The following is an 18897-nucleotide window of genomic DNA, read 5'->3' on the forward strand; positions in this document are numbered from 1 at the left end:
GATGAGTAGGAAAAGGCAAGAGGAAGAGGAGAAGTAGGCAAGAGGATGGAAGAGGAGGGAAGAGGAGGCTGCAGGAGGGTGTGGAGGAAGAGAAGGAAAAAGCATCGTGAGGCAACGGGAGGCAACAGGAGCAGGAAGAGCAGGAGGCACCAGGAGGCACCAGGATGAAGAAGGAAGAGGTAAAAGGATACCGCAAGAAGGAATAGTGAGAGCGAAAAGTAGCCACTAACGAGCACGAGACTGTAATATACAGGAAGGGAAGCAAGGCCTATTGCAAGGACCGGAGCCTGCCAATCAAGAGCTAAAACCCATAACACCTTCAAATTCAGTCTAGCACATTCAAATCATGTCTGTCATTGTCTTGAACCCTTTGATCCCATTGTCAGGCACCACAAAGTACTGTCATGTACCACACAGCTGCTCGCTCACTCGCCCCACCTTGGTGGGATGGGGGCAGAGACTTGGAAGGGTAAAAGGGAGAAAACTCGTGGGTTGAGATAAGAACAGTCTAATAGTTGAGGGAAAATAAAATAGAAGAGCAGTATTAGTAGTAAGAATAATATCATAATAACAATACAATAATAATAAACTAAGGAAGTGATACACTATACAATTGCTCACCACCCACCGACCGATGCCCTGAGCAGCGATCGTTGCCCCCCAGACAACTCCCTCCAGTTTCTATACTGAGCATGACGTCACATGGTATGGAATAGCCCTTGGGCCAGTCTGGGTCAGCTGTCCTGGCTGTGCCCCCCTCCCAGCTTCTTGTGCACCGGGCAGAGCATGGGAAGCTGAAAAGTCCTTGACCAGTGGAAGCACTACTTAGCAACAACAAAAACATCAGTTTGTTATCAACATTATTCCCATCCTAAATCCAAAACACAGCACTCTACCAGCTTCTAGGAAGAAAATTAACGCTATCCCAGCTGAAACCAGGACATCCCTCAGAAGAGGGGAGCGAGTGAGCAGCTGGGTGGGGGCTTAGCGGCTACACTATGGACTTATTTCTATTTTCACTAAAAACAGTAACAGTAGCATGCTCTAACATTTCTTTTCTCCTTCTTGATGATGATATACTTAATTTCTTTACTTTTATTCCTCTCCTTCATTCTTACTTGACAAGACAGCGATAACTTAACAGAATTTAGCCCTTGGCATGAAGTTTTTAGAACAGTGGTTTTTCTCTCATTCCTAGCTCTTTGTTATCATTTCATGGTAACACCTCTTAGACAATATTGCCCCTAATTCATTTCTGCTCTCTTTCATCCTTATTTCAAGTGTGTGCGAGAGGAGTTTATTTTTTTATCAAAAAAATGTCAAGGGACAGATCCCAAACTGGTGAAAAGCACAAAGCAGGCCAAAGATTTACGAGATGGACACTGATACAACACCATTATCTTCCTTTTGGATCTCTGAAGACCTCATCCTTCAGCAGCATGCCTCGAAGGTCTGAAGTCCCTCCACCTGCCCTGTAGGTCAGCACTGAAGGTGAAATCACTGCGGTCAGAGGTGGTGTTTTGATTCTCTTCTCAGCCTAAAGCATCACCTGGGTCAGGAGATATTCCAGGACACCTCAAGGGGCATCATGCTCCTCTGGACCCAGAAGTGGAATCTCAGGCGTCATGGCATACCAATACTTGTGTTCAGGGACCTGCTCAAAACACCCATCTCCTTTTCACTTGAGTTTGCTCAAGTAACCCTTGAGTTGATTCCCATCCACTGCTGGTTGTCCTTCTCCACCGGAAGAGAACACAGGGGGCATCCCCCATCCTCATCCTCCTTGCCAGTCTCTCCAGCAGAGCCTGTATTCCTCCACTGCAGAACCCCATGTGAGCAAGGTGTCCCACCATATCTCATTTCATCCAAAACCATCACAGTTTTGTGACAAGCCACGGGGCTCCAGCTCCTCCTGCCTCTGATCCACCTCCTCCTGCCTCTGATCTGCCTCCTCCTCCACAGCTCAGCTGTGGCACCAGGGTGGAGTGCCGACTTCGAACAGGGAAACCTGAGCAGTGACCCTGACCAGAAGACCATTGGACAGCGAGCTGTGCTGAGCTGCACGTACAGCCTGGCCTTCATGCCTGTGTCGTGCAGAACGGAGCCTTTGGCAGCAGGACAACTTCAGCAACTCATTGTCACAGAGGAGCCTGCAGGCAGCTCCCACTCAGTACTCCCCTTACACCTCCTGCCTGGCCTTGCCTGTGTCTAACAACGCAGCAAGTAGTTCTCATGAGAACATCATTTCTGTTAGACCGTAGAGATGATTGAAAGAGTTCTTCTTTTGTAATAAACGCCTACAGTAGCTTGAATGATCAAAAGAGGGGAATGGCTTCTATGGGTGGGGTGCGCATGGCATGCTGTGTGTGGGTCAGAGGCCTGTTCAATGCTACACCACCTGGGGTTCCCACCATCTAAAAGGGACCTAAGATGATCTGCATGATTCTCTCTTCATAGTGTTAGCGCTAATGAACAGCCTGTTAAATGATACCTCACAGAGTCTGGCTGCCTTTCTTACTCGAATTACAATGAACCAGTGGTGAAAAACACTCTCTCGGCACCCTTGCGTGCAGCCCCTCCAGTCCCATGGACTGGTAAGGGTGCAGTTTGCTCAAGGAACCCCTGGCTTGATCCCCATCCACTGCTGGTTGCCCTCCTCCAGTGTCCTGCCTCAAAGCACAAAGGCCCGGGAGACCTCGCTGGTGGTAACTGAGGCAAAGAGGATGTAGAGTATCTCAGATCCATCTACACCTACTCTTACTAAATTTAGCAGTGGTCTCACAGCATTTCTCACTCTTCCTTAGCTCTTCCTGAAGTAGCAACAGCTCATCTTAATGCCCTTGGATTCCCTTTGCAGCTTCAATTAAGTTTTGAGATGAACCCTGGCAGTGCTTGGATTATGCTGTCCCTGAAGACAAGATGTATCCAGGCACGCTGTTAACATGATTGGCCCGTTCCTTGATTGAATCACCAAGGGAGGGAGTAAAGACCCCGGTGCAGGGTGCTTTGTGTTCATGCAATGCAGGCAGCTGTTGTGTAGAGAAGGGACAGACCTTGCTTCTCTGATGGCACCTGATGGCTGATGCCTCTGACTGATGGCATCAGCCAATGGCACACAGGCACCAAATCCCACTTGCTGCGATGCCGTCAGGGGTGTCTGTCACGCACCCGCCCTGAATGGGAATTGCTTTCCTGTAGGTGCTGTGCTGTCCCTGCCAGCCCTGGCATCTCAGGTTGCTCTGTGGGCCTGGGTTTGAAAATTAGATTGAGTTGACACCCGGAATTCTGTAAGGCAATGTGGGGATGAACATGAGGCAACTGCCAACACAGTGAGTGGAGGCCTAGTAAATACAGCTCATGGAGAAGAGAAAGAGAAAGCCTGAGCTCTCCCTATGGCACATGACTCCATTCCATCACAGGAATACCTCCACAGGCCACCCTGAATATAATGAGTAGGGAGAGGTTCCATTGCCCTTAATTTGGGCATCAGCTGTCATTTTAGTGGGCCAAAGGAAACTCCCAAGAGCCTCCAAGAAGATGCTCCTAGATGTTGTCCTGTCTCTACATCTGCCTGCACCTATCTTCGATCTCTATTGCCTGCATGTATCTTTGACCACCTCTAGCACCTCAGCTGTGACCACACATTTGCACCTGAACAGCTCACTCCTGGCCTCCACCACCATTAATTACCATGGGAGCTGAGGCAAGGAGCTCACACGCAGGTGCCTATTTAATGCCCACCTGAAGAGAGGCAAGAGGAATCCCGCCTCCTGTGGGTTGGTGGTGTGCATGGGAGGGAGCAGAGTCCCCTGCCAGCCCCAGGGCTACAAACCATGGAGAGGATGCCTTGCCTGCCTCAGTTGCATCCCTTCCCTCAGCAGAGGTAAAGGAGAGCCCTGTTGCATGTCCTGTCTAATGATGGGCCAAGAAAAGTTGATATTTGCACCTAACTCTGTCTCTCAGCAGGGAAATGCCACTGCTGGAAAGAAGTGTCTCTCCCCAGCTGAGGGAGGGAACATCAGCGATGTCAGGAGGACTGCCCCAGTTTCTCTAGTGTAGAGGAGAAGGACGTGCTGCACAGCAGGGCTTCCCTGCTGCACCCTCAGAGGGACAGGGCATCACAGCTGCCTTCTCCCAGGGATGGCTGCAGGGGGTGACTGTGTGAGTGCAGCCAGGGGTGCCCGGGGCTGTCCTTCAGAGCAGGGTCCCTGTGCCCCAGGGGGCTGTGTGCCGGGGCAGGGACTCTGCTGCCTGCCAGGGTCAGCACTCAGCCTCCCTTGGCAGCTCCCCATGGCGCTGCGGAAAGAAGCTGTAGGTGGAAGGAACAACTTCTGGCAGGGCAGGGTCCTTCTCTTGTCGAGAGGGTGCTGCGTGGGTCAGGGCTGCTCACAGCTCCAGATCACCACCAGGAAACTTTCAAGGGGCTGTTTCAAGAGGAAGGTCAAGGCAGGGTTTGCTATAAAGAGATTTCCCAAGCCTGTGTTTTCAGTGCCCTACTCTGAGGGCAGGGAACAGGAGCAGGGGTGGTGCTGGGGAAGGGAAAGAGAAATAGAAAAGGACCTGTCAAGTCACCTCCTCTGCAGCCAGAGCTCCAGCAGAGCCATGGTGCAGCTCTCCAGCCATGTGCCCACTTACCTCTGCAGAGCGCAGGGGCTGAGAGCAGCTGCCCGGCAATGTTGGGGTCTGGGAGGTGGCGTGCACAGCTGGGGAAGGGTTACGCTGTCTGAGTGCCCCAATGCCTCTGCCCTGGCCTCTCTCAGCCACACCCTCCCTGTATTTTTCCTTCTTTCTCCACTTTGTGATTGCTCTTGTTATCCTGGTCTTGCTGTCAGGCTCTCTGGGGGTGGCAGTTTCAGCTGCAGAGTCACACACTGATCCTGTGGGGCCTTTCGTGCAGGTGTGTCCCTGGGAACAAGTGTCCCAGCCTTCCTCTCATCTGTGAAGCTGTGGACAATGCAGGCTGTGGGGCCGGGGCATGAGCTGGTTTGCCCTTAGTGAGATACCATCATGAAAAAACTGAGGCATCTCCTTGAGGTATCCTTCCAAGCTGTGAGCTGCCCTCCAGAATGCAAATCTGTCCCATAGCATCTTTGTGTTACCTGGAAACCCCGTGGAGAAGCATGGAGATGCAATGGCCAAGGAAATGCTCTTGGGTTGGTGAAATGAGCCCTGTGTGTCCCTGGCTACAAGTGGGCTGCTGAGACCTTGAGAAAGGGTGGGACATTTAGTGGTCTGCACTGGATCCCTCTGCTCTCAGCAGTGTCTGCTGGCTTTTCACAGGAACACAGCAGTGTGATCGCCCTCAGTCTCAGAAAGGTGCAAGGCCAGGGCCTCTCGGACTTAGGGACAGACCAGCTCCCCTCACTCTGCTCTAATCTCAAGGCAATCCTCTTGCCTTGCAGGATTCGCTCTGTTCTCCCTGAGTGCAACAGAAACACTGAGGGTTTCTGACATCCCAAAACAATCCTCAAAGAAGAGGGGAGAAATTATTTTTCAAAAAAACTTTTCAGTCTGCCTTCTGCAATCCTTATTAGTTAGCACTGGGAGTGCAGATGCTGACAAGCCCTTCTGCATTAGAGATGGTTTCATCTGACAAAGCTGAATACTAGGATTGGACCGTGCTTCCACCATTCCCATGAACTCACTGCTGCACAGCGGGGCTGACACCTCGGCAGCCAGAGGGCAGAGGCCCAGCTCCTCATGGCACATTCAACCAGCACCAAAGCACAGCTTCAGCCATGGAGCTGAAGGAAGGTCTCCTAGAAAAGGGAAATGTGTGTGTGTTTATGTGTGTTTGTGTGTAGCAAGGGGAGGGTCTGTAGGAAATGGCTTTTAGTTTTGCTCAGAAAAGTCTCCCCTAACTTGTCAATGACTTTTCCTCCTTGCACAGGTCCCCGTGCCCAGAGGCAGCAAATGTCCAATGCCAGCTCCATCACCGAGTTCCTCCTCCTGGCATTCACGGACACACGGGAGCTGCAGCTCATGCACTTCTGGCTCTTCCTTGGCATCTACCTGGCTGCCCTCCTGGGCAACGGCCTCATCATCACCGCTGTAGTCTGTGAACAACTCCTCCACACCCCCATGTATTTCTTCCTCCTCAACCTCACCCTCTTCGACCTGGGCTCCATCTCTACCACTGTTCCCAAAGCCATGGCCAATTCCCTCTGGGACACCAGGGCTGTCTCCTACCAGGGATGTGCTGCCCAGATCTTTTTCTTTCCCTTCTTGATGGTAGGGGAATATTTTCTTCTCACCATCATGGCCTACAACCGCTACGTTGCCATCTGCGAACCCCTGCACTATGGGACCCTCCTGGGCAGCAGAGCTTGTGTCCACATGGCAGCAGCTGCCTGGGGCAGTGGCTTTCTCAATTCTCTGCTGCACACTGCCAGTACGTTTTCACTCCCCCTCTGCCAAGGCAATGCTGTGAACCAGTTCTTCTGTGAAATCCCCCAGATCCTCAAGCTCTCCTGCTTAGATGCATACCTCAGGGAATTTTGGGTTATTGTGGTTAGTATCTTTGTGGAATTTGGGTGTTTTGTTTTCATTGTGCTGTCCTATGTGCACATCTTCAGGGCTGTGCTGAAGATCCCCTCTGAGCAGGGACGGCACAAAGCCTTTTCCATGTGCCTCCCTCACCTGGCCGTGGTCTCCCTGTTTATGAGCACTGCCATGTTTGCCTACCTGAAGCCTCCCTCCATCTCCTCCCCATCGCTGGATCTGGTGGTGGCCGTTCTGTACTCAGTGGTGCCTCCAGCAGTGAACCCCCTCATCTACAGCATGAGGAACCAGGAGCTTAAAGACACATTGAAGCAGCTGATTCAATCAGCTCTTTTCAGCAGCATTAACCTGCTCGTGTCACTTCAGAAGTGATTTCAAATTCAGCTCCGGAACTTCCTGTGTTTTGGGCAATTGATCTGTGATAACCGTGTCTGTCCATGCCTGCATCCACTCCACTCCACCAGAGGCCTGAACGCAGCCTGTCTGACCCAGAGGCCTGTTCACATGTGGCTGGCACAATGGTACAGCTCGCCTCCCATGTCGCATATCTGGAATAAAAGGGGATTTCCTCAGTGCTGGTGTCTGGAGGTTGGGCTCTTCTGCCAAAGCTGAGGTCAGGCTGAACAAATTGCCCCCACAATGCCGTGTTGCTTTGCTTGGCTTCTCCATGGGATGGGGAGAGGAGGGCATGGGGCAATGTGTTAGAGAATGGGCCTGGGCTGAGCCTTCACCTGTGGGTGCCCAGTTCCTCTGGAGATGGTGAATGATCGACAGGGATCTGCCTGGGACATCACCCCATGGCTTTCAGGCACCACGGCCCTGTCGCTCTGCAGAGCAGTACCAACAGCTTGGGGCCCTGTGGAGAGCACAGGGAGGGGGTAGGAGTGGCAGGTCAGGCCAGCATGGACAAACTTCCCTGGTGAAAGGCTCTCTGGGGGCAGGGACATGCCTGGAGAAGAGCAAAGAAGATACCCTCTGCTTCCAGAGCGTTATAAATGACAAAGAGAAATCTATTTCTGAATGCACCAGCTCGGGCAGGCTTTTGTATTGCTTGGGCAGCCGGAGCAGCCTGAGGATCCCCTGGGCCAGGATTCTTTTCCTGGGAGAGGGGCTGGCACAGAGGGGCTTGCTGGCAGTGGACAATAAGGATGTCTTGGAGACAGGAGCAGCCACTGGCTTCCATCTCCTCATGCCATGGCTGCCCCTCAGCCCTGCACCTGATGGGGAGGCTGAGACACCTCTCTGCCTCCCAGGAGCTACTGTGACCTTCAGAGGGGCTGGGGCTGTGGGGTTGAGTGTGCAGAGCTCTGCAGTACCCATCAATGGGCACTGCCATGGGGTGAGCCCAGAATGGGCTGGTTTTCTGGGCTGGACAGGGGGGAGATGGGTAGGGGGCAGGAAGTGATGGGGAGAGCCAGAGAGGGACTGGGCTGGGCTGGGAAGTGCTCGGGAGAGGAACGCACTGAAGTTAGCTGAGCTGTCCGACCTTGCAGGGTGAGGGCTCACACCAGGGGTTGGTGCTGCAGAGCCAGGGCTCGTGGAAGGGAGCTGAGACTTGCAGACGCAGGAGAGAGGAGGCTGCTCTGTGCCTTTGGTGCCATGGAGAGTTGGGGCAGGTGCCCCAGGGCATTTGTAACCGCCCAGCCTTTCTCCCTGGCCATTTCCAGCACTGGCAGCACACCCCAAGTTTATGGGTGAATTGTCCTGTTTGGCCATTTCCAGCCTCCTGCTGGGCTCAGTGCTTGAATCCCTCTGCTTGAAGCAAAGGACCTCCAAGATGGTCAGGGACTGGAGCACCTTTCCCCTGAGGAGAGGCTAAGGGAGATGAGCTAGCACAGCCTGGAGAAATGAAGGCCGAGAGGGACCTCACTGTGGCCTGCCAGTACCTACAAGGACTTGATGGAGAATAGAGAGACAGGCTTTTCACCATGGGGCATGGCGGGAGGACAAAAGACAGGGGGTGGAAGGTGAAAGAGGAGAGATTAAGCCTGGAGATAAGGAAAGTCTGTTTCAGTGTGAGCTGAGCCAAGTGTTGGAGCAGGTCACCCAGAGATGCTGTGCAGACTCCGTCCTTGGAGGTTTCCAGACGCAGACTGGATCAAGTCATGAACAACCTGGTCTGACCCTTTTTTTTCTGGCAGGTTGGACTGCAGGACTCCCGAGGTCCCCTCCAACTTGAACTGATCCTATGGTGTCAGGCCCCTTCTCTGAGAACCACAGAGCAAATGTTTATGGGGCAGGAATCCTCCTGTGCTGTATGTGACCACCTAAACTAACATCTCAGGCAGTGAAAAGAGGTCGATACCCCAGTGTGACTCTCTCTCGGCAAAGACTGAGGGGTATCGCTGACAGTCCTGGGCAGGAACTGTCTTGGGGGCACAGGGCTCTGGGCAAGACACAAAATGACCTTTTCTTTAAATGCTGCTAGCCTGAAAAGAAAAATGTTTATAAAATGTCAGTAAACATAAAACAAAGAATTAAACAGAAAGCTGCAAAGCAAAGAAAATGTTTGAAAACACTTTTCAGCTTTTAAATCTTATTGTGGTTGGATGTAGGACCCAAATGCCTTCAGCTACAGGGACACAGACACCTCCTGCCAGTGCAGATGCCCTGGGAACCCCCTGCCCAGCCTCTGCCTGCAGATCCCGAGGGGCTCTGCTCTCCCACACGTCCTGCCTGAGAGCTGCCAGCCCCAGGCAAACACCTCAGGTACACAGAGGCCTCTAAACGCCGCCCTGGATGTTTTATGGTCAGGCAAACAAGGTCTGCCTGGAAAGGTGAACAAATCTGCAACACTGAGAAAAAAATAGGAGCACATTTTCACCAGCTGAAACAATTGAATACTTTTAATATAGTGGCAGGGTTTTCCCATCATGCCAGAATGGGAATTTGCAGGGAGTGCATTAATCATAGGAGAAAAAATATTGATCTCCTGTACTTGCATTATGGCTGCTCTATCTATTATATTACGCTGCGTATTCCATCTCCCTTATCTTTCAGGTCTTCCCACCTCTCTTGATTAAATGACCATGTCTATGGGCATCTTGTCAGCAGAGGTAGCGGGACATTTGCCCTTCCCATTGCTCTCCAGGCTCCCCCCTCCCCCTGCTTTTTGTTCATTCAGATGCCTCCCAATTATCTCGTTGATGCTTTGAGCTTCAGGGACTTAGAAGCTCGCCCCATCTTTCAGAAGTCAAATGAACTCTTTAATCAGCTCCTTCCTTGCATTTATATCTAGCCCTTCCTATCTCTCTGTCAAAAGCAGTTCTTGTATGTCTGTCGTCGTTGGCCATCTCCACCCCAGGATGTCCTACCCTGTCCCACGCCTGTGCCTGTTTCCCTGCAGGCTGTAGACACACGATCCACTTCCCCACCTTGCTCTCATCCTCCCATGTCCCTGCCTGTACCAGTATCTCTCTCTGAAACAGAAAGCCACGGGCTGATCGCAGACAAACACCACCACCCCCAGTGACCGATTGCACCACACCACTACCCTTCAAGTGACATTTCATCTTCCTCATGCCCAGGCTCAGGCTCCAAAGCTTTTCCTTCCTCATGCTGTTTCCTCTACAAAGGAAATCTTCATCCTCCCTGAAACCACCTCTCAAGCGATTGCAGGCTACTACAACCTTGCCCTTGGCCTCTATGCCATGAGGCCAAAGCAGCCCAGGTCCCTCAGTCTCTCCACACAAGCCATGTGATTCAGCCCCTTCAGCCCAGCTTGGCAGGCCACCTCTGGACCTTCTCCAGTTCCTCCCCACTCCTGCAGAACATGGAGCCCCACACCAGGACAGATTATTTCAGATGTGGCCACAACAGCGCTGAGTCAAGGTAACTCCCCTTGTTTGGGTGGTCTCACACATCCAAATTCAGCCCCGTGTGCAGCTGGCCTTACTCATGGTCAGCATGCTCCACTGGCTCCTATAGCATCCCTTGTAGTGACCACGGCCTTCTCCGCAGGCTCACCCCTCAGCTGGTCAGCTCCAAGCTTGCCCTGATACATGGGGTTATTCTTCCCCTGATGCAGGACTGGCCACTTCTCCTTGTCAAACTTGATGAGCTTTCTGTTGGCCAAATCCCAGAGTTTCCCAGGGTCCCCATGAACTGAATCTTCCTTGTGTCAGCTGTTCATGTGTGCGTGTAGGTGGCTCACCCTGTCCTGTGGTGCCTCTAACAAGATGACAGCATGAGGAATTGAAGGCCATGATGGATAATAAAAGGAGGTAGTAGTTTAATAGCCTTGTGCTGACCAAGGTAGGAATTCCCAATGCTGCCAGCCCAGAAACACCAAAGGAGGGCAACAGGCAAGCAAAGCCAGGGCCGGCGGGTAAAGGGAAATCAGGGGTGGGCTTCTTGAATGAGAGGGATTGAGGATGACCAAAGGGAAGAACCTGGGAGGGGGGACACAGGGAATCAGAAAGTTGGAGGTGAAGCAAAGGGTACAACCAGGGCTGTTTGTGGGCACCTGTCAAGTAGCCCTCGGTCTCAGCAGGGAATCAGCATGGCTGGGCACACCTCCAATGGGCCTGCACAGGAATGCAGATGGCTTGGGGAGCAAACAGGAGGAATTAGGAGTCTGTGGGCAGTTCTTGAGCTGTAATCTCACTTAGGTATCAGAGACATGGTCAGATAGCTCACACCACTGGAGCGTGGCCATGGATGGAAGCTGCCTCTTTAGGAAGGATGGGGCAGGTCAGTGAGGAGGGGAAGGTGCCCTGTCTGTGGGCAAGCAGAAGGAAAGCATGGAGCTCTGCTAGTGACAGGTGAGGAGCCACATGAGAGCCGACGGATCAGGATTAGTGGGCAGACCACAGAGGGTGTTAGGAAAGCCAAAGCCCATCTCGATCTCAACCTGGTAATTCCATCTGGACATGAAGGGCATCAAGAAAGGATTTAACAATGATGCCAGCAGCAAAAGGAAGGCTCAGGAAAATGTGGGCCTGCTGCTAGATGGGGTGGGACCCCTGTGACAGAGAACACAGAGAGGGCCAAGGTACTCCACACCTTCTTCCACTCTGCGTTTACTGGTAAGACCAACCTTCAGGAATCCCAGGCCCCCAAGACCAGAGGCAAGGAGCAAGGAAGACTTCCCCTTGGTGCAGGAGTCTCAGCTTAGGGAACATTGAAACAAACCGCACATGCATAAGTCCTTGGGACCTGAGGGGATGCACTCATGCGTGCTGAGGAAGATGGCTGATGTCCTTGTAAGGCCCCTTGAAATCATGTTTGAAAGGTCAAGGGGATTTGGTGAGGTTCCTGAGGACTGGAAGACAGCAAATGGAAACCTTATCTTGAAGCAGAGCAAGAAAGAGGATGCAGGGAGCTGTCAGCCTGTCTCCCATTCTACCCCTATAGACAAGCTGAGCAAGTATGGACTGGCTAAGTGGAAAATGAGAGGGACTGAAAACTGACTGAGTCCCAGAGGGTTGTGTCCAGTGGCACAAAGTCCAGCTGGAGGATAATCACCAGTGGGGTAGCCCAAGGGTTGATACTGGGTCCCATTTTGTTCAGCCTTTCATTACAGTCCTGGATGATGGGACCAAGGGCATCCTGAGCAAGTTTGTGGATGATCTAAAATTGGGAGGAGTGGCTGATACACTGGCTGGTTGCACTGCTGCTCAGAAGGACCTGGGCAGGCTGGAGAACTGGGCAGACAGGAACCTCATGAAGTTCAACAAAGGGAAACACAGAGCCCTGCCCCTGGGCAGGAAGGACCCCATGGACCAGGACAGGCTGGGGGACGGCTGGCTGGAAAGCAGGTTTCTAGAGAAGGATCTGGGGGTCCTGGTGGACAGCAAGCTGACCACGAGCCAGCAGTGTGGCTGTGTGGCAAAGCAGGCCGACAGCCTCCTGGGCCGCATTCAGGAGAGGTTTGCCAGCAGGTCGAGAGAGGTGATCCTGCCCCTCTAGTCAGCGCTGGTGAGGCCACATATGGAGCTCTACGTCCAGTGCTGGGCTGCCCCGTACAAGAGAGACATCGACTTACTGGAGCGAGTCCAGCAAAGGGCCACAAAGATGATGAAGGCACACAGGAATCCCTCAGGAGGAAAGGCTGAGAGAGCTGGGACTTTTTAGCCTGGAGAAGAGAAGGCTCATGGGGATCTTATCAATGTGTATCAACACCTGATGGGAGAGAACGAAGAAGAGGGAGACAGACTTTTCTCCGTGGTGCCCAGTGACAGACAATGGATAGAAACGGAAGCACAGGAGCTTCCGTCTCAACACAAGAAAACACTTTTCTCCTGTGAGGGTGGTGGATCACTGGAACAGGTTGTCCAGAGAGGTTGTGGAGCCTCCATCCATGGAGATATTCCAAACCCAGCTGCAGCCTGTATTGGGCAACCCCAGGAGGTGCCCTAGTCTAGACCAGACCAGGCAATCTACACAGATACCATGAAGAAGAGTCAGAAGGAACGAATGGAGGTCTCTAGAGCCACAATCTGCTCTGAGCAGGGTGAACTTGTCCCTTAGATCAGGCTGGTCAGTGTTTTCTCCACTTGAGTTTTGGAAATCTCTGGACCCCAGACCCAACACTAAGCAACTATAAAGGTGTGGGCTTTTTTCCTTAAACCTCATTTGAAAATCCCCCTCCTGCTTCTTGTCCTCGTTGTCTCTCGCCCTCCTCTTTCCCTCCTGACTGCTAGACAGATCCTGATGCCTACTCTGACCAAGGACAATCACAACCTTCTCTCCAAGTGTGGCAACACCGGGATCCCCTGCGACTGCACCGCCAGGCATTGGTGGACAGCTCCAAGGAGAGAGACACCCTGGGGATCCCTGCATGGGCTCAGAGGAAGGCATGTGGAGACACCCAGCACCTAACAGAGAGGGAATGTGGCAGTGCCTGTGGGCTGACACTGAGACAGAGCTGCGGGCAGCATGGGGGAGCAGAGAAGACCTCCAGCAGCTCCTCTGCATACCTGCCAAGGGAGTAATGCACTTGGTGGTGCTTCTGAGAGAGGATGGTGGCATGGGAGGGGAGGTACTAAGAGCTGTGGTGCAGGGCACCGGGGCTCAGAACTAGGTCTGGGCTTCCCAGCAGGCAGTGCCAGTGGCTACAGCCCCCAAAGAGCCCTGACCATGGAGAAAGCAGCAGCACATCTCCTCCCAGCTGTGGAGAGCTGCTCTGGCTACAGAGAGGCTACTGGGAGTGCTGGGGTCCATCCTGGCTGCCCTGCATCTCCCAACCCAGCGTGTCTCTTGGGTGCCCGGAGCAATTGCACTGACTGGGGTGACAGCCCTGCCTGGCTAGGGACTGAGGGGAACTCTGGGTTGAGTCATGCTTCCTTCAGTGCAAGCCCTGATGCAGGGTCCCAGCCTCCCTTTCGATGCCACCCTTGAGGAGGGGCGATGGCACAAAGGCATGCGCAGTCGTGAGCACCAGTCCTTCTTCATCCACTTCCCAGGCCTGGTGGAGCTCCCGGACAGCAAGGACTTCTGGCTCTGCACCATAACCGTGCTTTAGGGGACCCACACCCTGGGCATTGTCTTGGATTAGGCAAACGCTGGTGGTTTTGTCTCTGAGGCAATTTCCAGCCCAGGTCATCTCTGCTCTGATCTCTCCCTAACCTTTCTCTCATCTACCTGGCTGCTCCTCGCCCCCTCCCCACCACCCCTGCAGGGCCCCGAGCTGGCGATGCTGCTCTGCAGAGTGATTTGGCTGTGGTGCCTGGGGTCACAGGGCGACTCCACACTGGTCTTGCTGCTCAGGGTGTGGAGCAGCTCCAGCTGGATGGGGATGGCTGCTGCTCGTCTCCCCACTGCACTGGGGAGATCCCATTTTATTACAGAGAGGCTATGGGGCAGTCAGCTCCACCCCGGTGTTAGACATACTCTTACCCAGGCTCCAGGTGAGACAGAGCAGGTTCATGCCTCTGGAGAAGCGAGACAAATCCAAACATTTCTCTAGGAACACAATAACCACAAGTAACAATAATGGGAAAGGTAATGATAATGGTATTGGTAACAATAATGATAATACACCAAAGCACCAGGTTTGGATGGGATATCCTGGGAGCTGTTTGCAGAGAGAGATGGAGAGTTGATCACTATTGCAGAAACTTTCATGTAATGCTAATTCCACCCTTGAGCTCCTGGTTCCTCATGCTGTAGATGAGGGGGTCACTGCTGGAGGCACCACTGAGTACAGAGCTGCCACCACCAGACCCAGGGATGGGGAGGAGATGGAGGGGGCCTTCAGGTGCTGATAAAGAGGGAGACCACAGCCAGGGGAGGAGGCACGCAGAAAAGGCTTTGTGCTGTCCCTGCTCCCAGGGGATCCTCAGCACAGTTGTGCACATTTTCCCACGAGACCCAGGAGGGTCCCGCAGCGGTTTTTTGGAGAAGGGTTGTGCAGCCTGGAAGCACAGGGAGGCGGGAAAGTTCTCACGTCAGGCACAGACACTGAAGCTCTGACACCGCAGTGACCCGTTCTCTGACAGCGGTTCAAAGGAGCATTTTTACCTCACCACGAGCCTTCCTTGTGCTCATTTGGGTCATGGCCCTGCAACACGCCAGGAGCACAGGCACCACCGCCCCTGTCATTACGTACAGGGAGGCCGCCACTTGTGACAGCCTCATTCCCCACGTGATCTCATACTGCGCTGTGGTTGGCTGGCAGCCATTTCTTTGACACCGTCAGATCCATGTGTTCCCATGCAGCCCTTTGATTGGCTGCCTGCCTCCTTTGGGCAAGGAAGTGCTCAGATAGATAGAAAAAATATGCACATGTCTGTACAACAGACACATTTTTAGAAAGATATCGAAAACTGAGTGTACAAATAAGTATAACTATATTTTTATTTATTTATGATTAGATACAATTTTTAAATACATATACTTCTATAAACATATACACATAAATGGATACAACCTGCTTTAATAAGAGCTACTGGAATGAATAATCAGAGTTTAAATGTGAACAGAAAGCAAAGTACAAGGGTGGGTCGGGGTCCCCCACTTTACCAGGCTGCAGAAGCAGCCCAGACATGTCTAGGGTGGGGGGAACCTCAAGAGGGTGGGGAGGACACAGACAAGCTGGAACATGCCCGAGGTCTATGGCCCCCTCCCAGGAGGCCACCAAGGGGCCCTTGGCCCAAATCCTGTCAGCATGCAAAGAAGAGCCCAGTCCTGTGAACCAGCCTAGGAGGCTCCCGCATCCCAGCCTGGCCCAGCAGGATGGCCACACAGGGTGAACTGGGGAGGACTCTCAGATTTTCCTTGTGCTGCAAGACACAGGCAATGCTGTCTGCGAACATGAAAAACCAGGACAAAATGCCAACTTCAGAAGAATATATGCATGGGGACCATATGGAAAAGACTCACAGAGGATCTGAGAAAAGACCATGTGAGCGAGAGGAACTAGCCAATGAGCCCATGAACAGCAAACTGTATTTTGATGTGCCAAAGAGAGGGGAAGGGTGCTGGTGGGGAACTCCCTTTCCCCAGGGTTGTGGGGGATCTGACAGCTAGCTGTAAGACCAGTGTGGGGTGTGGGCTCGCGATACATGTGATTCCTTGTCCTGAGGTTGATAATCTGACTGAATGCTTCAAAAAGCCTTGGCTGACTGAGTGAGGGGAGAAGTCAGGAGTGTGCTGGGACTTGTCCAGGTCCACCTGAGCCAGACCAGCCAAACCCAGTATGCTGTGTCTATGTCATGTCAAAGGATGGGGAAGGGAGTGGTGGTGGTGGATGGAAAAGTGTTGAATACTGTAGGACCTGAGCAGGATGCACACGGTATGGAATAAGGGGTGGAGATTGTACTGGGTCCAGCTGGGATGAAGTTAATTTTCTTCTTAGCAGCCCCTATGGTGCTGTGCTTTGCCTTGGTGGCCAAAACAGCTTTGACAGCAAGCCGACATTGTAGCTATTGCTGAGCAGTGCTTGCACAGCATCAAGGCCTTCTCTGTTTCTTGCTCTGCCCCGACAGCGAGGAGGCTGGCTGTGGCAAGAGGCTGGGAGGGGACAAAGCCAGGATAGCTGACCCCAACTGACCAAATCGATATTGCACACCATACGATGTCATGGTCAGCAATAAAACTGGGGAGGAGGGGGTGTTCTCCAAAGTGTCCTTTGCTCAGAGACAGGCCGGGCATCGATCTCCTGCTGTGAGATCCACTCCTCCACTTATTAAACTGTCTTTATCTCGACCCATGAGATTTGTTTTCTCGCTTTTGCCCTTCCCGTTCCCTCCTCCATCCCGTTGATGGGGAGTGAGCAAGTGACTGGGTGGGGGCTGCCACATGAGGTCACTCCGCCATGTCAGCACATAGCAAATAGGTTGGTATGTGCTTGAGCAGATGATAGGCTGAGAGCTGGGACGTGGCTTGTGTAAGTGGTTGTGAGATTACTGATGCCTGAGTAGCTGATAGGCCAAAAGCATGCACGTGGCTTGTGCCGGAGCTTGTGAGGTCACTTGTGCCTTTGTATCTCATAGGTGAGTGGATAGCAAGTAGGTGGATATGTGGTGGTCAGGTTACCGGTGCCTGAGTAGCTGATGGGCAAGAGGGAGACACATGGCTTGGCTATGTACTTGTGATGTCACTCTTGGCTGAATAGCTGATAGGTCAGGACCAGGTGCATGGCCCTGATAGGTGCTTGTGAGGTCGCCGGAGGCTGAGTACCTCAACAGCGAGTACATGGCAAATGGGTGTACATGTTCTTGTGAGGTCACGGGTGCCTGAGTAGCTGATAGGGCAGGAGCAGGCATCTGGCATTGTACTGGTTTTGGCTGGGGTAGAATTACCTTTCTATTTAGTGAAATAGTGAGCAACTGTGTGGGACTTAGCTGCTGGCTGGGGATAAATGACAACAGGTATGTGTACGTTGTTTTGAGGTCACTGCTGCCTGAGTAGCTGATAGGGCAGGAGCTGGCCCACAGTTTCTGTAGGTGGTTCTGAGGTCATTGGTGCCCAAATAGCCCATAGGCCTGGAGCAGGCCAACATCAGAGGTAGATGCTGTGACATCATCTGTGGCTGAGTAGCAGATAGGCCAGGGGCTGTGTATGAGCTTGCGATGTCACTGGTGCCTGAGTAGCTGATAGGCCAGGAGCTGGCACATAGCTCTTGTAGGTGCTTCTGATGGCACCAAAATAATATTTAGGCCACGCTCAAATACGACTTTTTGAAAGAACTATCATCAGCAGAAGTCCATACACTGCACACACATGTGACAGTGTAACTCATGCACGCACAGCATTGGCAGGAGGAGGGTGCGAGGTCACCGTCAGTATAACCCATGAGCACACAGAGGTGGCAGTAGGAGGGTGGCAATGGTCACATCACCAATGGCACCCCATGGCTGTGGGGCTCGGTGCAGAGCGGCCGTGTGCTGTCCCAAGGGCATCACGGGGGACGGGAGCTGCCCGGCCCCGTGTCTGCGAGGCCGAAGGAGCAGCCCCTGCAGCCCTGGCTGGAGCAGTCGGGGCGGGGGTGGCTCGGGGGCACCGCCGGGATGTGCCTGGGCACGGTGCCAGGAGGAAACCACAGACTTCCTGCCCGGGCGCTGCGCGGGGAGTGCGGGGAGCGCTGCGAGGCCACGGGGGCTGTGGTTTGTGCACCTGCAGGCTGGAGCTCCTGATCCGCCTGCGGGGAATAACGGCCCCTTGGTGACAGGCTGAGAGTCAGGGGCCTGACGGAGCCTCTGGGCTGCAGGTCTGCTGCCAGGGCAGGGACATGAGGGACCTTCCATGGGGCTCTCCAGGGAAGGATGGGTGAGCCAGCACTCCTGGGATTTGGCTCTGGCCTGGACTAAGGCCCTTTCCCAGCTGCTGCTCCCAGCACAGCGGGGTCTGTAGCAGGGTCAGGGGCTCCTTCCTTCCCTTCCTGACACAGCCTCCGGTGCAGTCTCAGCCCTGTGGTTCCCATGGCACGGGCATGGCTGGACACTCCCACCTTGGACTCTTGGATGTGCCTGGCATAGGAGATGCTCAGTGCTCCTGGTCAACACAGCAGGGTTCAAGGGGTGAAAAACCCATTTGCCCCCCCGCTCCCCTACCAGCCCTGTCCTATGACGGCCCCCCACCACAGTGACGTGACACCTGCAGCAGAGCCGTCTCTCATATATGGTCATAAATGGCACTGGAGAAGTTCATTGGAGGGCTGGGCTGTGTCGGAGGGGAGATAGCTCCCGATAATGTCTAAAAAGGTCCTGCTGCTTTGATTGGCTCGTCCTGTAGCTGGGCTGGGATCTGCAGAGATATATTGCCCTCCCGTTATCACTGTCTCCATGAGTCCCCAGGAGCTGTGGCAGGGAGAGTGGCGCGGCAGGGATGTGCTGGCAGGGCAGGAGGCTCCGGATGGGCACAGAGGGACTCCTGTCCCCTCAGATGCTGTGGCTGCTCCTCTGGGTACAGCTGTGCGGAGGTAAGTGCCAGTTCCATTGTCCCACAGCCCAG

General features: G+C 53.3%; 1 protein-coding gene across 1 annotated transcript; it reads left to right on the top strand.

The window, feature by feature from the left end:
• Positions 1 to 5913: 5913 nt before the first annotated feature.
• On the top strand, positions 5914 to 6873 carry LOC309603815 (olfactory receptor 14C36-like; the record flags this gene model as incomplete). The annotated part of the gene is made up of 1 exon (XM_082338720.1): positions 5914 to 6873. The coding sequence occupies one exon, from the start codon at positions 5914 to 5916 to the stop codon at positions 6871 to 6873; it is 960 nt and encodes a 319-aa protein (XP_082194846.1).
• Positions 6874 to 18897: the final 12024 nt, after the last annotated feature.

The sequence above is a fragment of the Platalea leucorodia genome (genome assembly GCF_965183815.1).
Source record: "Platalea leucorodia genome assembly, contig: HAP1_HAP1_SCAFFOLD_204, whole genome shotgun sequence".
In the NCBI taxonomy this organism is placed as follows: Eukaryota; Metazoa; Chordata; class Aves; order Pelecaniformes; family Threskiornithidae; genus Platalea; species Platalea leucorodia.